The sequence below is a fragment of the Calidris pugnax genome, unplaced genomic scaffold (assembly GCF_001431845.1).
Source record: "Calidris pugnax isolate Ruff unplaced genomic scaffold, ASM143184v1 scaffold8, whole genome shotgun sequence".
In the NCBI taxonomy this organism is placed as follows: Eukaryota; Metazoa; Chordata; class Aves; order Charadriiformes; family Scolopacidae; genus Calidris; species Calidris pugnax.
The window spans coordinates 21,527,726-21,548,272 of record NW_015090830.1 but is presented as its reverse complement, the minus strand read 5'-3'; the positions used below and the strand labels follow the sequence as shown (position 1 = coordinate 21,548,272).

Sequence of the window (20,547 nt, the reverse complement as noted above, 5' to 3'; positions counted from 1 at the left end):
TAAGATGACAGTATCATGTACTTCTGGACACTCATTGTGGAAGAGTGTCCTCTGTTGCTTCCTATGGTATGGGACTAGTTTTCTAGTCAGAATGTTTAATGCCAATTTATATCAACTTTTTATATGATACTCCTGCAAAATAGTATGGGTAGTTAAAAAAAAAAAGACAAACAGCCTTTGGTGCTGTTAAACTACTAGAAGTGCTCTCCTCTCGTTGTGTTCTGTCACTGGCAATGGGTAGATGATAAAGTGTGGATGCAGTGAGGAAGACTTCTTATTCATGTACTGGTGTAGATCATTAGAACTGACATATTGTGAATTAATTCTCTTAGCAAATGTGAGAAGCATTATTGGTTTAGTTTTAGCAAGAGACAATAGGGAAAAAAATGTTTGCATTAGCACAAAGCTTTCTAGAAATTGGTTTTCTCCATCTAGATTAAAATTTGAGATAGCTACGCATTCTGCGGTCTTGGTGTGTGTTGGCCAAGCAGGACAGGAGAGGCTTAATACTGTTGTGAAATATAAAGCCTGAGTAGATCTAGGAGCAGACCTCAGTGGATGAATTGCTCAGTAAAGTTAGGAAATCTTTCTAGTGATGTTTTACTAAAGTCATGATGACTTAAGGACAAAGGCAGGAGGAATTTCAGAAGATCAGTGGGCTTTGTGGTCATTGAAATTCAGATTTTTCCTCTGGCCTGTGAGAATATTGTTCGGACTCTTGGTGGTATGTACTTTGGTTTTGAGTTTTAGGCATGTGAGAAAAGTCAGTCTTCAATCTGAGCGTGCAGATGGAATATGCCCTTGGTCAGTTTAACCCAAAATCTGCTGTTGTGTAGGTGCATTATAAGGTCAGGTAACTCTGTGATAATTTCCTGAAGTGTACTAGCTGTAAAATCAAGAGATTTTCTTGCCAGTCAAAAGGTATACCTGGGCATTGTCATTGACACCATGGATGATTAGACATGGAATGAAAAATTCTGGGAAATAAAAATTCTAATTGTTGTATCTCTGTGACCTGCTCTCTGTCCTGTTGTTGTCATCTCCCACCCCGCCCCAGCTGTGACACTGAATCACCACATTTATATGGTCAGTGTTTGGTAAAAATTGAGATAAAGCCAATTATTTATAAAGCTGAAAGCTGCTGGTTTCTGGGAAAGGAAAGAAACCGTGAAGCACATATTAAAAAAAAATAGTAATAACACAAAGCAAAACAAAAAACCCAAGTGAAAAATTGATTGAGGCTAATGCAGGTTTTATAGCACATCTTTAAGCTGCTACAATGTGATTTCTGGTAAACTGTAAAGAGTTCTTTATTTATTAGTCTGAGTCCTTTTGATTGAAGAAAGTATTCTGGAGTATCTCCATCTGAATTGCTGCCAACGTAATGGTTACAGTGAGTTGGGTTAGCTGGAATTTCCAAATAGCTTAACAAGGTCTGTCCTGTGAGCCAGTAGAGCTGACTTATCCCAGAGGCCCTTGATTGTGTTGCTGCTGGTGATGCTAGCAGATGACTTGTGGAGTTGCTAGTTTGGTTTTAGTAGCCCAGGAGTTTGGAGCAGTAGGATGTGACATACAGTAGGAAGCTGCAGCTCCTTGTGCATTGAAATCCAGGAGATCAGTGATCCATATCTCGCTTCCAACTGGGAAGCTCCACTGTCCACCAGTGGTATAAGCTATTATGCTTTTCTTAAAATGGGCATCAGAGAAAGATAAGAAGAAACTTCCTAAAAGGTAGTGGCTTGCATTAAGTAAATATATTTTAAAAAAAAAAGAAAAAAGTGTCAAACCATTTGTTTACTTCAGTGACGTTCTGTACCTTTTCCAATTGGAGTTTATAAGAATGATCTCAGAAAAAAACCCAGTTGATAAACTTTCTGTTGGTGTTTACTTCAGTTAAATTGTTCAGGGCTTATGCTGAACCTCTACAGTGGTCCATCAGGAATTCCCTAGGAAGGCTGATGTATTCTGGAATTATTTTTCAAAATATGAGTGTATTTAAAAGCTTTCCAAAAAACTCTTGGATGACTTCCTTCCATAGGAACATCTCTTCCAAGTAGGAACTGGAAGTTTAGAGCTGGAACTCTGGCTAGGCGAGCTGATAGCACTGGATTTACATCACATCTGAAAATTGATTGAAGTGAAGAATATCCGAGGTACAGCTAAATGTATTTTTCAGTTAGATAAGAGCATGTTCAGTGCAAGTTCTGAGCCACCTGGCCATGAGCTACCTGTGAGCTGAGCGGGTGCAGCCACCATTAATGAGAGGGTAAGGCTGCAGTGAGTGGTTTGGCTCTGAGGCAAAGGATGTTTGCCTTATACCAGTACCGTGTACCAGCTGTGTAACTTCTGGTCTAGGCAGACATGTCATCTAAGGTACGAGCTGGGAGTAGGCAGAAAGGATTGCGTAAGGATGCGTTTGTGGATTTGCTTCTCTTTGGCTTTTTTTTTTTCCCCTGAGCCGTTGTGTTGTGGGTTGCTAAGAAAACTGCTCAGTGGTGTTGGTTGCTTTGTTTTTTTTCCCCCAGCTCTAACGTGGTGGAGTTAGTATGGGTAGTCTGGTGGATGAAAGCATGGCTTGATCCCACGTTTCTGCACTCTGACTGTAGCCTCTTAATATCTTTGAATTTTGTGTAGTGTGTCTGTTGCTGGGTAGGCAGAGACCTTTCATCCATATCTTTACCTTATAAACCTTACTGTGTTCTCTGCTTGTGCTGTGTTGTCCATAGACCTTTCTGGTTGTGTTTTTTCTCTTCATCTACACTTGCATTTTTTTATTTATTTTTTTCTTCCTTGATGTAAAGAGCAAGTAGAAATTTCTTCCGTATGTCATTTCAGGCTTATTTCAATGCACAATTTAAACATAGGCCTAAGGTTGTAGTTTTCATCGAATCATAGAATGGTCTAGGTTGGAAGAGACCTTAAAGATCATCTAGTCCAACCATAAACCTAACTCTGACAAAAAAAAAAATAAGAAATAGGAAATAAAAATTACTAAACTATATTCCTGAGGACCTTGTCAACCGTCTTTTGAACACCTCCAGGGATGGTGCCTCAACCACTTCCCTGGGCACCCCAATCCAATGCTTGATAACCCTTTCCATGAAGAAATTTTTCCTAATATCCGATCTAAACCTCTCCTGGTGCAACTTGAGACCATTTCCCCTTGTCCTATCTCCTGTGACTTGGAAGACGAGACCGACCCCCACTTCAGGTAGCTATAGAGCGCAATAAGGTCTCCCCTCAGCCTCCTCTTCTTCAGACTGAACAACCCCAGCTCCCTCAGCCCCTCATAAGACTTACTCTCCAGACCCCTCACCAGTTTCATTGCCCTTCTCTGGACCCGCTCCAGCACCTCAATGTCTTTTCTGTGGTGAGGGGCCCAAAACTGGACACAGTACTCGAGCTGGGGCCTCACCAGTGGCAAGTACAGGGGGACGATCGCCTCTTGGGTTTTCATGAACGGCCAAAGCCAATCTGATTCAGTATTTTCACCTCCTCTCTTGCAACGGCACTAGCAAGCACAGGGCTGCACAGTGAGACAGGGCAGCGATCTCACTTCAAACCAATCCCACCAAAAAAAAAAAGAAGCCACATTGATTTAATTTACTGTGTCACCGTACGGCTGCCAACACGAGCATAAAAGCATTTAAGGACAAGTTGAAGTACTCTGAGCTGCTGTCTTTAGTTTGGGGGTTTCTTGTCTCTGCTTTATTTCTGAGAGCACTCGTTGGAGTTGTGTGTGAAGGGAAATGGTGTTTTTGTGTTGGCTTCCTATGCTCTGTGTAGGCTTTCTGTGGCCGGGGAAAACGCAGGGTTATTTTTCCTCACACTTCTGTAATCTTTACAAGAACCATTTGTTTGACTATTGCCTTGCTCTTGCATGTGTTTCACTGCTGAAGTCCATGGGGCTTCACCCTGGAGCCTTGGTCTGCCAGTTTGTAGGCTCGGGTTGTTTGGCGCAAAAGATGGGCTGTGTTTTGACTTCCCCAATGAAGAAAACAGATGCTTGTTCCTTCTGGAACACAGTGCTGTTAGATTTTTATACCTATAAGGAATCTGGCATTTTCTTTTCTTTTTTAATGTGGTGCTATATTACTAATCGAGTAATTACTGGCTAAAAATCTGTGGTGTATAAGTATCTTCTGATCTGATTATTCTTAAATGCATTGTGGATTACAAAATAGTTCAGATTATAGTAATAATGTACACTAACTTTGTTTCTTTTCTCTTTCTTTGCTTCCTTCCCTTTATGTGAATGACGTCGTCTCGTCGTCATTGCTGATTACTTTTGCCAATCATCAAGAAAACCACCTAAGGTAAATATTGAGTCTCTTTTTGTATCTGCATGAAAATGTTGAGCAACGCAGAATTACTGGGCATGCAGTATGTGATCAATACAGCTTTGATAAAGGAACATATATTAAAAAAACATACTCATACTTCTGAGTTAAAGACTTCATAATTCCAGAAGCATATATTTCAGACCAGTTGTCATGCAGGCAAGGCCCATGACTTGTTAAAGCTGTAACTAGGACAAGCCATGATTTTAATGCATTCATAAAAACATTTGAAAGAGTAAGGAAGTATTGTGTGTAAAACATTTCATTGCATGTAATTCTGCTTAGAAGTTAAAATGCTGTATTTAAGTGGTGGCAAAATACATCTAGTAAGAAACAAATTGTTCTTGTTTCTAATTTATGATCTTCAGGAATTAATAATTTGTGTAAAAAGTGGCCAAAGTGCATTGTAATGCACCTAGAAAAGATGCTCTGGATTGTTTGTAATGCAGGGGAAGGGAGGGAGAATGAGTGTTACGTGTCTATTGGGTAGAGAAGGAGCCTTAGTGGGATGACAAGTACAGGGCTGGTAGCAGTGAGAAGGTAAAATGACTCTGTGAACTACGTCTTGTCAGCACACGCAGAACTGTATCGGTATTTTGTTTCAGCAATTTAATGATAATTTTATCCTTTCTATTTCCATTGGATGGTACTTTTTTTTTTTACAGCAGAAAGCCGTAGTTAGCTTTGAATGAGTTTTTTTTTACGTTATTCTTTGAATTGTAGATCTTCAAGAAATAGCGTATACAAGTCTGCTGTGAGTTCTGCAGGTATAGCAGAGCATTCTGTAGGCCTTAGGGAAACAGAAGCTGGGATGGGTATTGATCTATATATCAATCTTTTATGGATATATATCTACTTTATACTTCAGACAGCTATTTTATATGTGTGTGCATATATATATATATATAAAAAATTTAAATATCTATTGTTTTTATTAATTTTTTTTAAGTATCGGAAGAAAACATCCTCTCAGTAAGTGATGTATATTATTCCCAGTAGGGAGGGAAGAATGGAACGAACTATTTTAACACGAATTGAAACAGTCATATTTGAAAAAACAAACAAAAATATGTAATTTAAGGTCACAGCTAGCGAAAATGAATAACACTGATGGTACAGTTTAAAATGGTATTTAGTGTACTATGCTGATTTTTTTTTTTTTTTTTTTCCCCTGGACCTCATTTTCAGTTTCTCAGGTTTTTTTGAAAGCATTTAATACAATTTTTCTATTGATCTCAGTTAATACAGGTTATGCAAAAAAGTTTAATCACTGTTAATCTTAAAAAGCAAAAACCCCTCCTTCTTATTGTTATAATTTCACAAAAAACTTCCTTATGAGCGCCTTCTGTAGTACATCATTCATTTTCCATTATAGGCAGATAAAGTTATTCTTGACACTATGCAAAAGCATAATTATGGCCTTGCATTTCTGTGACAAAAACGTAACAGCTGCATGCTTGTACATACATGCCACATTATTGTTAGGTATATAGATGGTCATTAACATCCTGGAGCTGTCATGCCAAAACTTAAGATGATGTGTGAAATGTTTATCAGTTTAAGGCAGGCAGAATATGATTCTTACCATCAGTGGAAATAGGCTTTGTGAATTTGTAAAGATATGGTACGAGATTTGGATGTTTCTTGATTTATACAGTTTCTAGGATACTGCATATAGTTGATCTTCAAATTAGGACTTTTTAAAAATATAAGATTTCATTAATATTTGAAGTTTCTTTAGTTTAATGCTCTAGTTTATCATCAGCTGTGGATGAATTGTGATCCCAGTTCAACTTGGTAGCTCAGAAGCTGTAGTAGAAATGTTATATAAGGATATTAGGGTGTTTTGCTATTTCTACAAACGTGATGTTTAAGTATATTTCTGATCTTGGGCTTTCAGTTTAATTTTGTGACAAAGGTAGAAAGGTTGTTCTGAGCTGAGATTTGTAAGCTGTGCCCTTGGCTGCCTTCACATTTTCTCTTCTGTGGTGCGTCTTGTGTTTTTCATACTGTGACCAACTTCTTTCTTCTTCAATTCTTTAATGGCTTCCATTTACATTAAGCTTACTGGTGTAGACTTTGTTTGCCATTTTCTAATGTATCTCCTTTATCACTTAACCTCATCAGCAGTTGTAATAGGGATGTAATGTAATAGGGATTCCAGGCCAGGTGGGATGGGGCTTTGAGCAACCTGGTTATTGGGAGGTGTCCCTGCTCATGGATGGGGTGGAACAAGGTGATCTTCAAGGTCCCTTCTGATGCTAACCCTTCTGTGATGTAGGAACAACTGCCTGCTGAATGAAAATTCTTCCCTTGCTTTTGTTTTTAGCAACCTGTAGTTAGCCCTGTAAATCACCCTACGTGTCAAACTGACTACTTCATTGCGGTTCATATGAGTGATATCCACACCTGTCCAGCATAACTTTTTTCCTAAAAAAAAATATAAAATTAAATTATTGGCCATCTATTGGTCAGATGGAAATGCTATTAAATGTTAGCTGTGCATTTGCAGTATTTTATAGCTACATAGTCAATATGTTAGGGATTACGTTAGGTCCGGTTAATGCGTTGCTAAATGCTGGAAGCCCCAGACTCTGTCTAGTCTATACCGAGGATTAGGCTTCGAAACAGCTAATGATGAATGTGAAATGAGACTTCTTTCTAAACTAATTATGTCATTTGGCTTAATCTGGTAGGCAGTTAATATTGGGTATGGTACTCATTACCTGTAAGTAGTTCACATAAATTTACTTGTATGTGTAAACCCTTAAAATTATTAATTCTTCAAGCTGTTAGTTGGGGGCTTTAAATTAAACGAGTTCTGCAAAATATTGTTTTGGCAATTTAAAATGTGAATACCCCTTGGCTGTCTTTTCTGTGAGAAGTTACTGCTGTGTAACAGTCAGGCACAACGGGTCTTCTAGTTAAAAATCTACAGTCCCATTTCAAGTGACAGGTACAGGTGAGTTTGGGACAAAACTCCAGACTTTTCACTGATGTGGTGGATACATGGACCAGCATCTCTGTTTTGTTGTGGAAGCCCTAACTCAAAATAATAACAAACAGCTGTCTTAAAACTGCCGTAGATTTTTGCTGAAGAAATCTGAATCAAAGTCCCATAGCTTGTTTTAAGTTAAACTTTGTGGTTACCAGAACAAGTATTTTGTTTAATTTCTAATAGTTATTAACACTCTGAGTATCATTCTCTTTAACCTCAAAATGGCCTGTGTAACCCTATTACATTATTGTGTAATGTACACACGATTACTCTGGATGCGGTAGTACTGAGATCTAGCCCTTCCTGGCTAATTCTTTCTCATAACTTTCCATTTTTATATGCTTATGCTGTAATGTTTGTGAATTAAAATTCTTATAAGGAATATACAATGAGTACATACTCAAGTTCATATATCTGTTTTTACTGTGGACTTCCAATTGTGCAAGATCTTTCCTGGTGAGTCATGTTCCATTACTTATGGCTCTGTTACTCAACTATTTCTAGATGTCTAAAATACAATCTCCAGTCATTTTTCTAACTGTCACACCACTCAGACTGAAAATAGTGTGCCCTGTCAAACACTTCAATAATAGAGCTGGAAAGAAAACCCACCCTGTTGGTCTTTTAGCTCCATAAAAAATTTCTGGTTTAGAAGCTACTACCCTAGTGTGGCAGGTTCTTGGCAGCTTCCTTTAATCTAACTTTCTTTTTTAGATGCTAGGATGAAGCACAGAATATTTTATGGCTTGCTTGTTAGTTCCCTCTAATTTAAAAGCCCCGAATAATTTTGCATGCGGTTTTGAGAATTGGCCAGCACCATACGTCTGTGTGTGGTTGAATGCCAACCTGTACAGACGCCTGAAGTACGGGTGTACCTGGTTTTCCCATTTCGCTTACCTTCTGAAAATACGTTAAGCTTCCTGGTACAGTGGCTGTGGAATTGACATCAGAGCAGTGGGAAAGCAGAAATACTCATCCATATAGCCATAGAGACTTCCTCAAAATGCTTAGAAGAATAACTGAAAGTTCAGGAAATCTTAGTGGAGATACGGGTAGCAATTTTGAACTTTGAGTGAATTATCAGTGAAGATGGGAGAAGGAAGAGAGGACCTTAGGGTAGAGAGGACTTAAAAGGGTATTTTCATAGTGTAGGGTCTGTATCTTGATCCCACATATGCTTGTGTGCTGTTCTTGGGACTGCATGTCCTGCAGTTCCTGCACTGGAGGTCAGGAAAATATAAACTTTGTACAGAAAAGATGATTAAAAGATGTAGGACTCTGTCCTACAGGCATTTCCTGTAGAATGCCTTGCTTGTGTATGTGCAGAAGAGCCTCATTGATTGGGACCAAGTTTCTTGCTCTTGTGTGCTCTTATTACTTACTCTGTTAATTCTTGCATTTGAAATCTGTTCTCCCGAAAAAACCTTCCCAAAGGTCTAAATCGTCCTGAAGATCGCTTTGGTTTGATGCTTCCTTAATTTATCAATACTGGGAACGTTCAAGTTCTCTGTTTCATCATCACCAAAGTAATTTTTAATATTTTACCTACCTGTCTTAATGGAGAAGAGAATTTTACTCTAGCTGCTTGACGTGTTTTGCAGATAGTGCATGCCTCAGCAGTTTCCACTTTTTTTTTTGCCTGACTTTTTTTCTTTTTTTTACGTAATCTTGTTACTTCTGTTAGAAGGATTTGGCAATTTTCCAGAACAGATTTTATAAATAGCCTAAGTCCATGGCCTGGCTTATGTTTAGTATGAAAATATAGTAAAATGCTATATTTACATTTGTTCTATCTTGAGACAGAATATTTCTCTTCCTATTGCATAATCATTTTGGAACTTCTGTAAATCAGTCTGGCTAATTTTTACCTTTTGTAGAAAAGTAATGGTTATTTTGATTTTTATTTTTTTTATTTTTTTTTTTAAGAGAAACACTTGGCTGCAAGTGCATATTTTAGTTTGGGAAGTCTCTGTATAAGATCAGTGTTTAAATTAAGAGTCATTGAATAATCCTGTCACGATTTTCCATGTTAGCTAAGGGGGAAATGTGTAGGACAATAGATTAAATTGGCCTGCAGTACTGCTCTATTGACGTTTAAGTAATTACAGATGAGCGTGTGTAGCTGGGTAACCTTTCTGAACTAGGATGTGTGATCCACTGCAGAAAATACTTGGTTTCATGGGGAAAGAATGGGCATTTGGTAGATTTGGATCCTTTCAACTGTGGGTGGTTTTTTTTTTTGTTTGTAATTGAACTGCTCGCTGTTCGATCGTATAGAGATTAGGTGTTGTTACCAAGTCCCATGAGGAAAATTTCTGTAGAAGTGGAATGTGAGACAACACTATTTCTTAGCCTGTGAAAGTTAGGAAAAGGGTTGGAGCGTTCGTACTGATGACAGAGAGTTCTTTATGCTTGGATTTGAAGCATGATGAACAATTGCACACAAATAATTTAAAATGCCCCCTACTTACGTGGAGGTCTGAAAATAAGGTGAAGTAATTGCTGCATTTTACTTGCAGTTCAGTGGCAAAACTGCATCTTTGACTCAGTCACAGCAGGGAATATCCTGACCCATGAAGTTGTCTCTTTCTGTTTGTGCTGCAGTAAGTGACTCAGGCCTCCCTGTTAGATTATTATTATGGGGATTTTTGTTTGTTTTCTCTTTAGAAGGGAATTCCAAAACTCATTTCACTCTTGTGGACTGTGTGTGTTGTCTTAGTATCTTGTCTTCTCTCAAGCCACTTGATGTGTTTTGCATTAAGATGGGGGGAAGGGAGGAAGGTGAGGTTACTGTGCTACCTAGTTTTATCCATCTGAAATATTTACAGGAAGAGTTAGGTTACAATATACATGTAAATTAGATTGCATAGCAATTTTGCATTAGCAGGGAATCTGAGTTGTTCTACAGTCCCAAGTGCCGAAAGGAAATGATCCTCCTCCTTCCCTACTTCAGGGTTTGTCTCACGGGGAAATTTGGAGTTTCTGCTAATAGAGCCTGTGGCTCTTGCTCTACATTGACCTGCTAGTTTGTCTCACTAAGGAGATCAGCTGTTGGAAGACCAGGCAAAGAAAATCTTGGCTTAGGCAGAGTTTTATTAAAAAAAGGTTGTTTGGGTTTTTTCCCCACCTCTTGGGATCCCAAAAGAAAAAAATAAATACAGTCTGTATCATTAACTCATCCACAGTCAGTTTATCATGGTAAAATGTGGAAAATATATTGCAGCTTAAGGTGTGTTTGTGATGGTATAAAGCTGTCAAAACAACAGTCTGAAATGTTTATACCATGATGTTCTCAAATGTGCAGAAAAAAGTAACTTGGATCAAAGCCCAACACATTAAGTGATTTGACAGGACACTGTTCCAGGTCCACAAGCCCACTGAGCACAATATGGAATCTCATTCAATTTTTACCCAGCTGGAACTCTTGACTGAAGTGATATTAAGTCTTTTCATTACAGCAGGCTCTGACAGCTTGTCTAATAGAGCTACATCTTCTGTTTGTAGATTTTGAGCTTCCTCTACTGAGATCCATTACTGTACTCTTAGTTTAGGCAGTTAATTTGATATTATTTACTCGCTCCTTAAGGTTTATAAGTAGCAATGCTCTTCTTTGAGCATGAGAAGTCCAACCCATGGTAGAACTTTTGTGCGTCTTGTATTGATGTCTGCTAAATAGTCATCTTGCCAAGTTCTGTATATTGAGTACCTTTGGTGCTGTTCCATTACTGCTGGCAAAAACTTTTGTCAGCATTAGTGCCTGGAAAAAGTGGAGCTAATTATTAGGTTTTGGCTGTGTTTTGAAGCCTGTATTAAGGGGTACAGTCAGCAGTATTTTGTATTGTGTATAATAGTTAGAAAAGGAGTATTGCAGTTCTGCAACTCTCAAGATTTCCCAAAAGTATTCCTGCTGATGAAGCCTTTTCACGGTTCTGATTTAGGATCTCTAGAAACAGTAGAGTCTAACTGCAATTGAACAGTCATGGATTTTTACTGCCTTAAGAGAAATGTCTTGTAGCCAGAGTTCTTCATTTGTCTTTTTATGTGCTTCTATAGGTGTTTGCCTTTGATCACTGCTTCTGGTCCATGGATGAATCAAACACCACAAAATATGCAGGTAAATTATTTTCCATACATTTGACAGGGTAAATAATTTGAGAACATATGACAGCCTGGGCTTTTGGTTTTGGGGTTGTTTGGTTTTTTTGTGTTTTGTACTGTGATGCTCAAGTGACTTCTTTACAATAGCAGACTTCTCATTTTCACGGGGAGGTTTTTCTGTAATCCCCTGGAAGAGCCTCTGAGAGGATTGTTTCTGTTGCTTAAAATTAAATTGCGGTTCTGCATCAGAAATTGCTTCTGACTAATGCTAGTGATGAAAAGTGTGTGTTTTCAGTGCTCCGTGTTCCTGTGCTCAAGAGAGGAATAAAGCATGTTCTCAGATGGTGTGGTTATTTCAGATCTGTCAAGTCATTCATTGTCTGATTGTTCTGATCCCTAATGGTTTTGAGTCATCAGTTTTGTGACTCCTTCCTCCCAGAAGCTGGATAATCCAGACCCCAGTGGTTAGTTTTCTCATAACTGGATTTGTGTATTAGCATATTCATACTTTATAAGAGGACTTGTTTTGATAGAGACATCTCTGAACACTGGGATTTCAAGGCTGTGGTCCATGGAAAGGAGAAAAAAATAGCATTCAGTTTAGATATTCATATAAAGTTTTGTGGCCCATAAGAAATCTTGAGGGTTGATAGGGTTAATTCACTCAAAGTTTGGGATCAGCAGTCTAATAAATGAACTGTCATGTGCTTGGGTTAAAATATATCTCTGCTGTAGCCTCTGGTATCAAATCCCAAATCTTAGAGCTTGCGCTTGATCACAGATTCTGCTGTATTTCTTACTTGCCTGAGCAATGATAGGTTTGTTCAGGGAAAAAACTTCTTCATTGGTTCATTCTTCAGTAACTGCCCTTGCACTGAGCAGGTCCACTGCACAGCATTCATAGTTCAGGCTGGCAGAGCCCCTGGAGAACGCAACAGCTCCTTTTGTGCCTACACACCTCCCTTTCCTTTCAATGGCAGGAGACAATGGTGCGCACCCAGATCTTGGCCCCACAGAGTGTGCAGGTGTGAGCTACACCAAGGTGCTAAAGAGACCAGAGAAACACCCCGAACCAGTTAAACTTGTTTCTGTCTCGGTTTGACCCGTCTCCAGGTGAATTGAGTGGGCTTCTACATATATTTAGTTCTACTTTGAGTCAAGACTAGATTTCTCTAGCCTTTTTCAGGAGTTGTCGTTGAATCTGTCTGATCTGAGAACTGAGGTTTTATTATTGGCATGCAGATGAACCTTTTGTTGGACTGGACTCTAGAAAGATATCATCCACATTTTTTGTGTTTTCTTACCTGCCAGAAAGCTATAAGGTGGGTTTTTTTGCCTATTCAAGATAATGTTCCTGCCAGAAAAAAAACCCAGAAGCTGTTTTCCTGTGTTTTGGTTTTGGTTTTGGTTTTGTTTTTTTTTTTTTCATAAAATATGATAGGAATGTGAGCTTCAAGAGTTGCATATGAAAAACAATGCTTTCACTGATAATGTTTTTTTTTTTTGTATGGTCTTGAAGTTAACTTGTGACTTCCAGCCCTCATGTTCTAGAACATAATGAATTTGGCAGAATATCAAAATAAAAGTAAAAAAAGCAAAACAAAACAAAACTGTTTCAGGCCAAAGTTAGTGGGTTATTGGCTCGTTCACTTGCTTGTGCGTGAACTGATACTATCCTGTATGACAGTAGCGTGTCTTGTTTTAGAGCCAACAAACCAAATGCCAAAATGGGAAGATTTCAGTTTTTATCCATTTGTAGTATTAAGGTGCCCTAAGTCTTTCTCACAGCTTGGCCTAAATTGCTGAAGTAAACAAGAAAAATATGATAACTGGTTTTGGTTGGGCTTTTTCTGATATTTCCTTTGCCTCGTGGAACAAACCCCCGTTGTCCTTAGATGCCTTGCGAATGCACATGCTGTCTGTGTCTGGAGATCACACCAGAGACTCTTACAGAATTAACAAGTTTAAAGAGTCCAAACGAGCCACCTGAAAGCCTGAGTTTTTGATCTTTTGTCGCCTGCAAGAGCAGTGATGAGTTGCACAATTGAAAGGAAAGACATATAAAGCTTGAAAGCAAAGTCCAGAGTGCTTATAAGTAAGAAGTTTGTAAATGTAAGCTTCAAGCTTAAGTAAAACTTCTTGAAATACAGAAGGTATGTGAGACAAATTTAATTACTTGAAAAACCCTTTTATCTGCATCACAGAAATACAGTGGAAGATGTGACAGTGGGAGCTTTAACAAGAGAGTCTCAAGTACTAGACTACCCTGTCAGTCATTGCTCTCTGTGCAAAACCAAAACATGCTCATCTTGTGTTACATTGAATAGACCTATCGTTGTGTATATTACATTAAAGATTTTGTTGATTGACATGTGGAACATCAGAAAACCCACAGAATGGTGTACATGGTGGACAATATACGTCTGACTGTTGACTTATGTGGATAACTCTTCCATGTTTCAGTGGAGTTTTTGTTTGGTTTTTTTTTTTAATGTCATCAAAACCAAAGTTTGTGCTCTTCTGGAAATGCCCATTGGTTACAGGATCCTTAAAGCTATCACACATGATTATGGGTTGGTTATATTGATTTATCTATAATAGTACTGGCACTTACTAATATTGTTTGCACAAAGGCAAGATTCTTGTTTAGATAAACTTAATCGCGTGGGTAATTGGTAAAAATTTTCAGGCTGTGGCGGGGCAGGGCTGACCCTGATATGAGATCAGCCATCTCTTTCTCTTAAACCAAACTCATTTTGTGAGACACCATCATCTTTTTTGGCTGAAGCTAAGGCTTATTTTGTACATACTGATTTTCTTTCTAAACTCATATGCAAGTGGTACAAGGGGTCTTATTACAGTTGGAAAGTCACCTTTCTCTTTCCAGCATTTGAAAACAATGGGGGTTGTTGCTGTCAAGACCTAGTGCTGTATATTTAGATTCTAACTTATATTTCAGTAAGTCCATATGCACAAAGCACTAAACTATCCTTTTTTTAATGATCGTGGTACCGAAGTAGGCTCTTGGTAGCAGAATTTCTTTTTTAGCTATTTTATTTCCCCACTGGGTTCTGAATTCTACAATGATCCAGCAATATCACTAAATAATGAAGGTTACCTTTATGTGAGGGAAACCATCTGGAGAGGGCATCTTTGCAGCTGCACTTGCAGGACTGTATCTCTCCTGAAGACAGCAGGGAGTCTGGAGTACAGAAGACGAGTAAACTAGTTTACAAAATCTTTGTGGAAGTGGTGCTTTGGGTTCAGATTTCTGCAAGCAATGGAGTCTTTTTAACAACCTAATATCCCAGGTTAGAGATTGCATGATGCAGGACCCCCTCTGAATTGCTTTTAAGACTGAAAAGGAGGTGTTTATGTTTAAGTATATTTTGTTTTAATCCAACCAATTAGCAGGTGGAGGATAATTGGGTATTTAGTGAGTATATGAGCCTCTTGCCTAAAAGGGAAAAAAAACAAAACAAAACAAAAATGGGTCAATGAAATAGATCATAGAGGAGGGAGGGGAATTTGGTTGTAGGACAGAATGAGTTTGCCCTGATCTGGAAAAGGGATAGGCTTTGCCCGGTAGGCTCTAGGAGAGGTGTTTGGAGAGTATGCAAAATAGCTTCTTGTTACCATTTGGATCCAGAGTCAGTTCATGGACAAGGACCCACCTGCTTGCCTTGAAAAGCTCACAGACACGAATAACAGCTTGGCATTTTGGTGAAGGGGAGGACACTGAAAAATTCTCAAAGACTAGAACAAAGAATTCTTTTTACAAGCTTAGACAACAGTAAGAGCCTGTTGAAGTCTGCAATGAAGTGGATTTTTAAAAGGGAGTGAAGAAACCCTTCTGTTTGGGAAGGATTGAAGAGGTGATTTAACTACAGTAACACTCGGGCAGGTCCATTCCAAGGACCCCACGGTTAAGAAAAATCACCGTGGATTTTTCTTAACCTCCCTAAATTGCATCATGTTTGGCCTAAAATCAGTGTTTCTGCAGTCCGTGCAGTCCTGAGAGGCTAAACACCTTAATTTTGGCTAAGCTAGTATTTTATAGGAAATACATACTTGCTGATCGCCAAGGCTAAACACCTTAATTTTGGCTAAGCTAGAATTTTATAGGAAATACATGTTTGCTGATGGCTGCTCTTCCAGCGGCTGTTTTAAAAGGAAACAAAGCAGACAAGTGGCTTAGAGAACTCTAACTTCTGCCCTCATGAAAGACTGTGAGCTGTGGATTATGAACAGACAGGAGTGTCTGTCTGCAGTTCAGGCCTACCCATTTCAGCTGTTCTGTGGGAGAAGCCCTTTCTTACTGTTCCCTTGACTTCTTTTTTATTATTATTATTCATTAGGACTGTAGGTAGAGTTTGTAGCATGTGATTTTGTGTCACACAGGTGACACCTGACCTCTGTATTTTTGGGGAAACTTAGTTATGATGTACTTAGTATGATTTTAGTCCTATACAGGTCAGGCACTTCAAATGTAGATGATGGGGCATCTAATTTGAAGCACTAGAGACCCTTTAGTGGATTAAAACTTTTCACTATTAAAGACTCCAGTGCGTTGTCAATGCCGTAGCGTTAGGCTGCTGCAGTGGTTAGATGATGCTAGCTATTGTGCTTTTAGATTCTTGTTAAAGTGAACCATGGGCATCTTTTCTTCCAATTTTAGAGGGATTTAGAAACTGTTATCTAGCAGGGCTTTTATTTGATCTCTGCAGATCAGGTTTTATTTTGACTATTAGATTGTGGAACCAACTGCAATTTATTGCTGTCAGGATTTGCTTCTTAAAATGTTCTGCGTTACAGATTAAGACTTGGCTTTTCAGTGTTCTTCATAACAAGTTGTTACTTGGTTCTAGCTATTTTTGCTGTCTAAGGGAGGGGTTTTCAGGAAGGGCAGCGATGTGTCATAATGGCGCAGTCATGACCTGGCCGAATGAATCTATGCTAATATGAGACAATTATCCCTATTTCAGATTGACAAGTTGTTGTGAACTAGAAATACCAGACACTGAAACTATGTTTTGTTACAGTATATCTTAAATGAGTTTGTCACTAAATGAGGAGATCTTGGGAAAGACAGTAACTATTAACTGCCTTTTAGAAAGGAGTTTTGTTGGAAAGGTTGTGGCCTTTTTTCCTCCCCTTCCTTTTCTTCCCTTCTTCCCTTCTGCTCATTATCTGCCACCAGTCCACAGAACTTGAGAATGTTTAAACTATTTGTCAATAGCTTCATCTTGCAGATTGTGAGAACAGGTTTCAACAATGTGTAGGTTTCTCTAGGAACGCTGTCAAATCAGGTCTCCTGATTGGGATTTAAGAAACTGTAAAAGGATGATTTGGAGGCAGAGAAGTGGAATGAGTATAGAAGTATTAGAGAGACTATTTAAATATCTCATTCTGATGATGATATGTGTTGTATTCTTGCATTTATCTTTCTGTATTTATCTGTCTGTATTTATCTTTCTGGTTTTAGGGACTTCTTATTATCTTACAGATTTTTCAAATTTAAATGTTCTAATAATTTATGCTGGCTCAGACATTCCAACTAAGATTTTCATATGCAGCTTTATGGGTAGATAATGTGAAGGTTTTATTTTAGAATTGTTAATAATTTAATAGACTATTTAAATATCTCATTCTGATGATGATATGTGTTGTATTCTTGCATTTATCTTTCTGTATTTATCTGTCTGTATTTATCTTTCTGGGACTATTTAAATATCTCATTCTGATGATGATGTGTGTTGTATTCTTGCATTTATCTGTCTGTATTTGTCTGTATTTATCTTTCTGTTTTTAGGGACTTCTTATTATCTTACAGATTTTTCAAATTTAAATGTTCTAATAATTTATGCTGGCTCAGACATTCCAATTAAGATTTTCATATGCAGCTTTATGGGTAGATAATGTGAAGGTTTTATTTTAGAATTGTTAATAATTTAATAGCCACTATTAACGTGCAGTGCCATACTTTTGGTACCTTTATTTTGTTTTATATTTTTGACCTTGAAATACCCAGCTATTTCAGTAGGTAGAGAACATGTGAAAAAACTTTTTAGCTTCAGACTGAAATACTAAATGCCCTTGATGTATGGTAATGGCATAAGCAGAGGTTTGGAAAGTTCCAGGACTATATGGAGGTTAAAAATGTAAATCTGAGAGTAGGATGAGTTTCCTTTAGCTTTCAGGTAACTCACAGATACCATTTTGAATGTTGACGTATTCTATATTTTTAGTATGGTTATGGCTAATAAAGAAATGTTTACTATCTCAGTTTATGTGTTTATGGAAGAATGTCAAAGTGTGTCAAGAGTCACTGAACATGTGAAAGATGGAGGTTAAAAATGTAAATCTGAGAGTAGAATGAGTTTCCTTTAGCTTTCAGGTAGCTCACAGATACCATTTTGAATGTTGAAATATTCAGTATTTTTAGTATGGTTATGGCTAAAAAAGAAATGTTTACTATCTCAGTTTATTTATGGAAGAATGTCAAAGCTTGTCAAGAGTCACTGAACATGTGAAAACATTCAGTCCTAAAAGCTGATGGAAAGGTTCTTGGGTTAGTCTTCTCCTGCAAGTGGCCTTCTGAGGGATTGAGAGTTATTCATTTGATCTTTCTTCGGTGTTTCTGCTGTTGGCATCAGGCTTGTAGTTGTGCTTGTCAAAAGGTATAGATAATGTCTTGAGGCTACAAAGACAATTTACAGCTGTCCAGTGAAAGTGGAAAAGGTTTCCATATTGTCTTGGTGCTTTCCAGCACATCTTCCAAACTGAGTGGGCATCCACCAGTGTTTCTCAGGTTTTGATGAGCAGAGAGAGCATCCCTAACGCTAGGTTGACATGGTTTCCTAGCTGGTAGCATTAGGGACGCTGCCACACGTGCTGTAACTAGAGTTACAGAGCATCCAGCAACACTGTCTGACAACCTTTCTCACTCCAGGTTAACAGTCTTGTTTCTTGAAGGAAACGAGATTATTTAGGCTGTGCTCTGCAAGAAAAATTCTCCAGACTGGCTCTCCTTTCCTCGAAGGGATGAGCAGACAGAAGGAGATCTTTGCCTGTGAGACTTAGCAGCTCGTACACTCATCTGGGCTCCCTGATGGCCTTGGGTGTGCTTTCCCCAGCGTGACTGACTGCGTGTCCCTTGGTCACCAAAGGCTTGTCCATGTTGTGAGCAGAAGACAGGAGTAGGGACAGGTGTTCCAGTGTCTGGCCTTTAGTTGCCTCTCTAAGAGGCTCTATGGTCTGATCCAGCTGGAAGATTGGGAATCCCTGTCTTAAAAACAATAAAGATTGGTGGAGGGGAAATCTTTCTGTTAACTGAACAAATTTAATTATTTTTCTGTATTTCTTCCTTTTTCTATAAATTAAGTTAGAATCGAGTTAAAACCCTTTTTTACCTCTCCAACACTAGGTATGTGTGGAAAAAAGTCCTGTTGATAAGCAAAAGTATTAATTGCAGGCAGTATAGGTTTATTTAGCAAAGCAAAAACGCAGTAGTGTAGACAATGGAACTGCATTATTTGTCTTGACCATGAGTGCAAGTAGACATAATTCTGTATAATACAGATTTTGTAATCAGTTTGCAAACCCACTAATAAAATTCATGAGGGCAGCAGTGAGGTTGCTTAATGAAAAATAGGAAAATCTCCCGCTTGATATGCTGCTACCCTCAACAGTACAATGCATTAGTAAATTAATAAAATACCCATAATTGAGGTTTAATATCTTGTGTTCTTTTATGTGAGTGCACTTAAAAACAAATTTTATTTTCTCCCATGATAATTTGACTGGTTACTATAAACGTCACTCTAAGGACCCATTTGTCTATGTGTATATTGCAGCACTCTTAAAAACTGTAATAAACCCACCATTTTAGAATTACATATCAGTGTCTGACTTCCAGTTTTAGTGTTGACCATTTGAAAATTCAATATCTTTTGCGGAAAAAAAAGAAAGCAAAACCCCCAAAACAAACAAAAAAACCCAAACCAGCTTTGTGAGATTTGAACTGGGTTCCTTGTCCTGATATTTAGCAGTAAGAGATTCTGTAGGTCATACTATATGGTTTTCGTGGCTGCACAGATTTATAACATTTTGATATCTGTTTTTTTCTTGGGAAACATGGAGGAAGTTACTGTTCTATTCCTGGTCAGAAGGGGGTAATAACAGTTTTTTTCCTTTTCTGGTTTTATTCTTCACTCACAATCATTGCAGAATATATATGAATTTTTCTTTTAATAATTATACTCAGCTTCATTCTTTGCTTGGTTGTGTGTTCTTATTCTACGAGATAGTGAGTGGCTCCCTGCCTCTCGGATACTTGGGAACTTCAAAAAAGATCCTCTGGAGCTGTTTGGAAAGTAAATTTTTGTGTATTGTATGTGGTTATTAAAATCTTCCACTGATGTATCTTCTTCATTCGTTCTTCAGTAGTTTAACATTCTCTGTAGCTATTTCCATGTTGTGCTCTCTCAAAATAGATCTTATAAAATGACCAAATGATCGTAAGTCGAATGAGAATTGAATCAATGTGCAGGGGGAAGGGAATGGATTTACTCCAGAGCACAGCAGATTCTCCTCTGGTTTTAATTCCTGTATTCAGCAATTCTGAACTGTGTTAATCCAAGGAGCAGTAACGCATTGGAATTTCAGAAATTCAACTTGAAAGATACTCAAAGACCATTTGATAGGGCATTGCTGCACTACTTTTTCCTTTATAGCAGAAGAGAAATTAGGTTAAAGAAAAAGTGATTCCTTAGTCCTATTTAAATACCTGTAAATCATTCCACAGGTTGTTCTGCAGGTATTTGCTGTGCTGCCAATTACTCAAAGATCATAGAGTGTGAATATTCCCATGCAGTGTATAAATGTATAGCTAGATGATGGATTTTATGCCAGTATGTTCCATTTTGAGAAATATGGGAGTCACTATTGGATCCCCTGTACAAAATCATTTCTTGTAACTGACAGCTGCTGAAACTAACGTACCTAAAGGAGAGATGCAAGCGATCACAGCTGTTCAGAAAGTTACTGGGCAGCCAATATAAATTTAAAACCAAACACCAGAAGGTGTATAAATACTGTCCTTAGCTCAGC

General features: G+C 38.1%; 1 protein-coding gene across 1 annotated transcript in view; it reads left to right on the top strand.

The window, feature by feature from the left end:
- The window catches only part of LOC106887330 (kinesin-like protein KIF13A), a 128,389-nt gene that overhangs the window by 42,161 nt on the left and 65,681 nt on the right, over positions 1-20,547 (top strand). The window contains exons 3-4 of the mRNA XM_014940786.1: positions 4,304-4,316; positions 11,392-11,452. Of these exons, the coding sequence (XP_014796272.1) occupies positions 4,304-4,316; positions 11,392-11,452 (74 nt within the window). The remainder of the gene's footprint in view (positions 1-4,303; positions 4,317-11,391; positions 11,453-20,547) is intronic.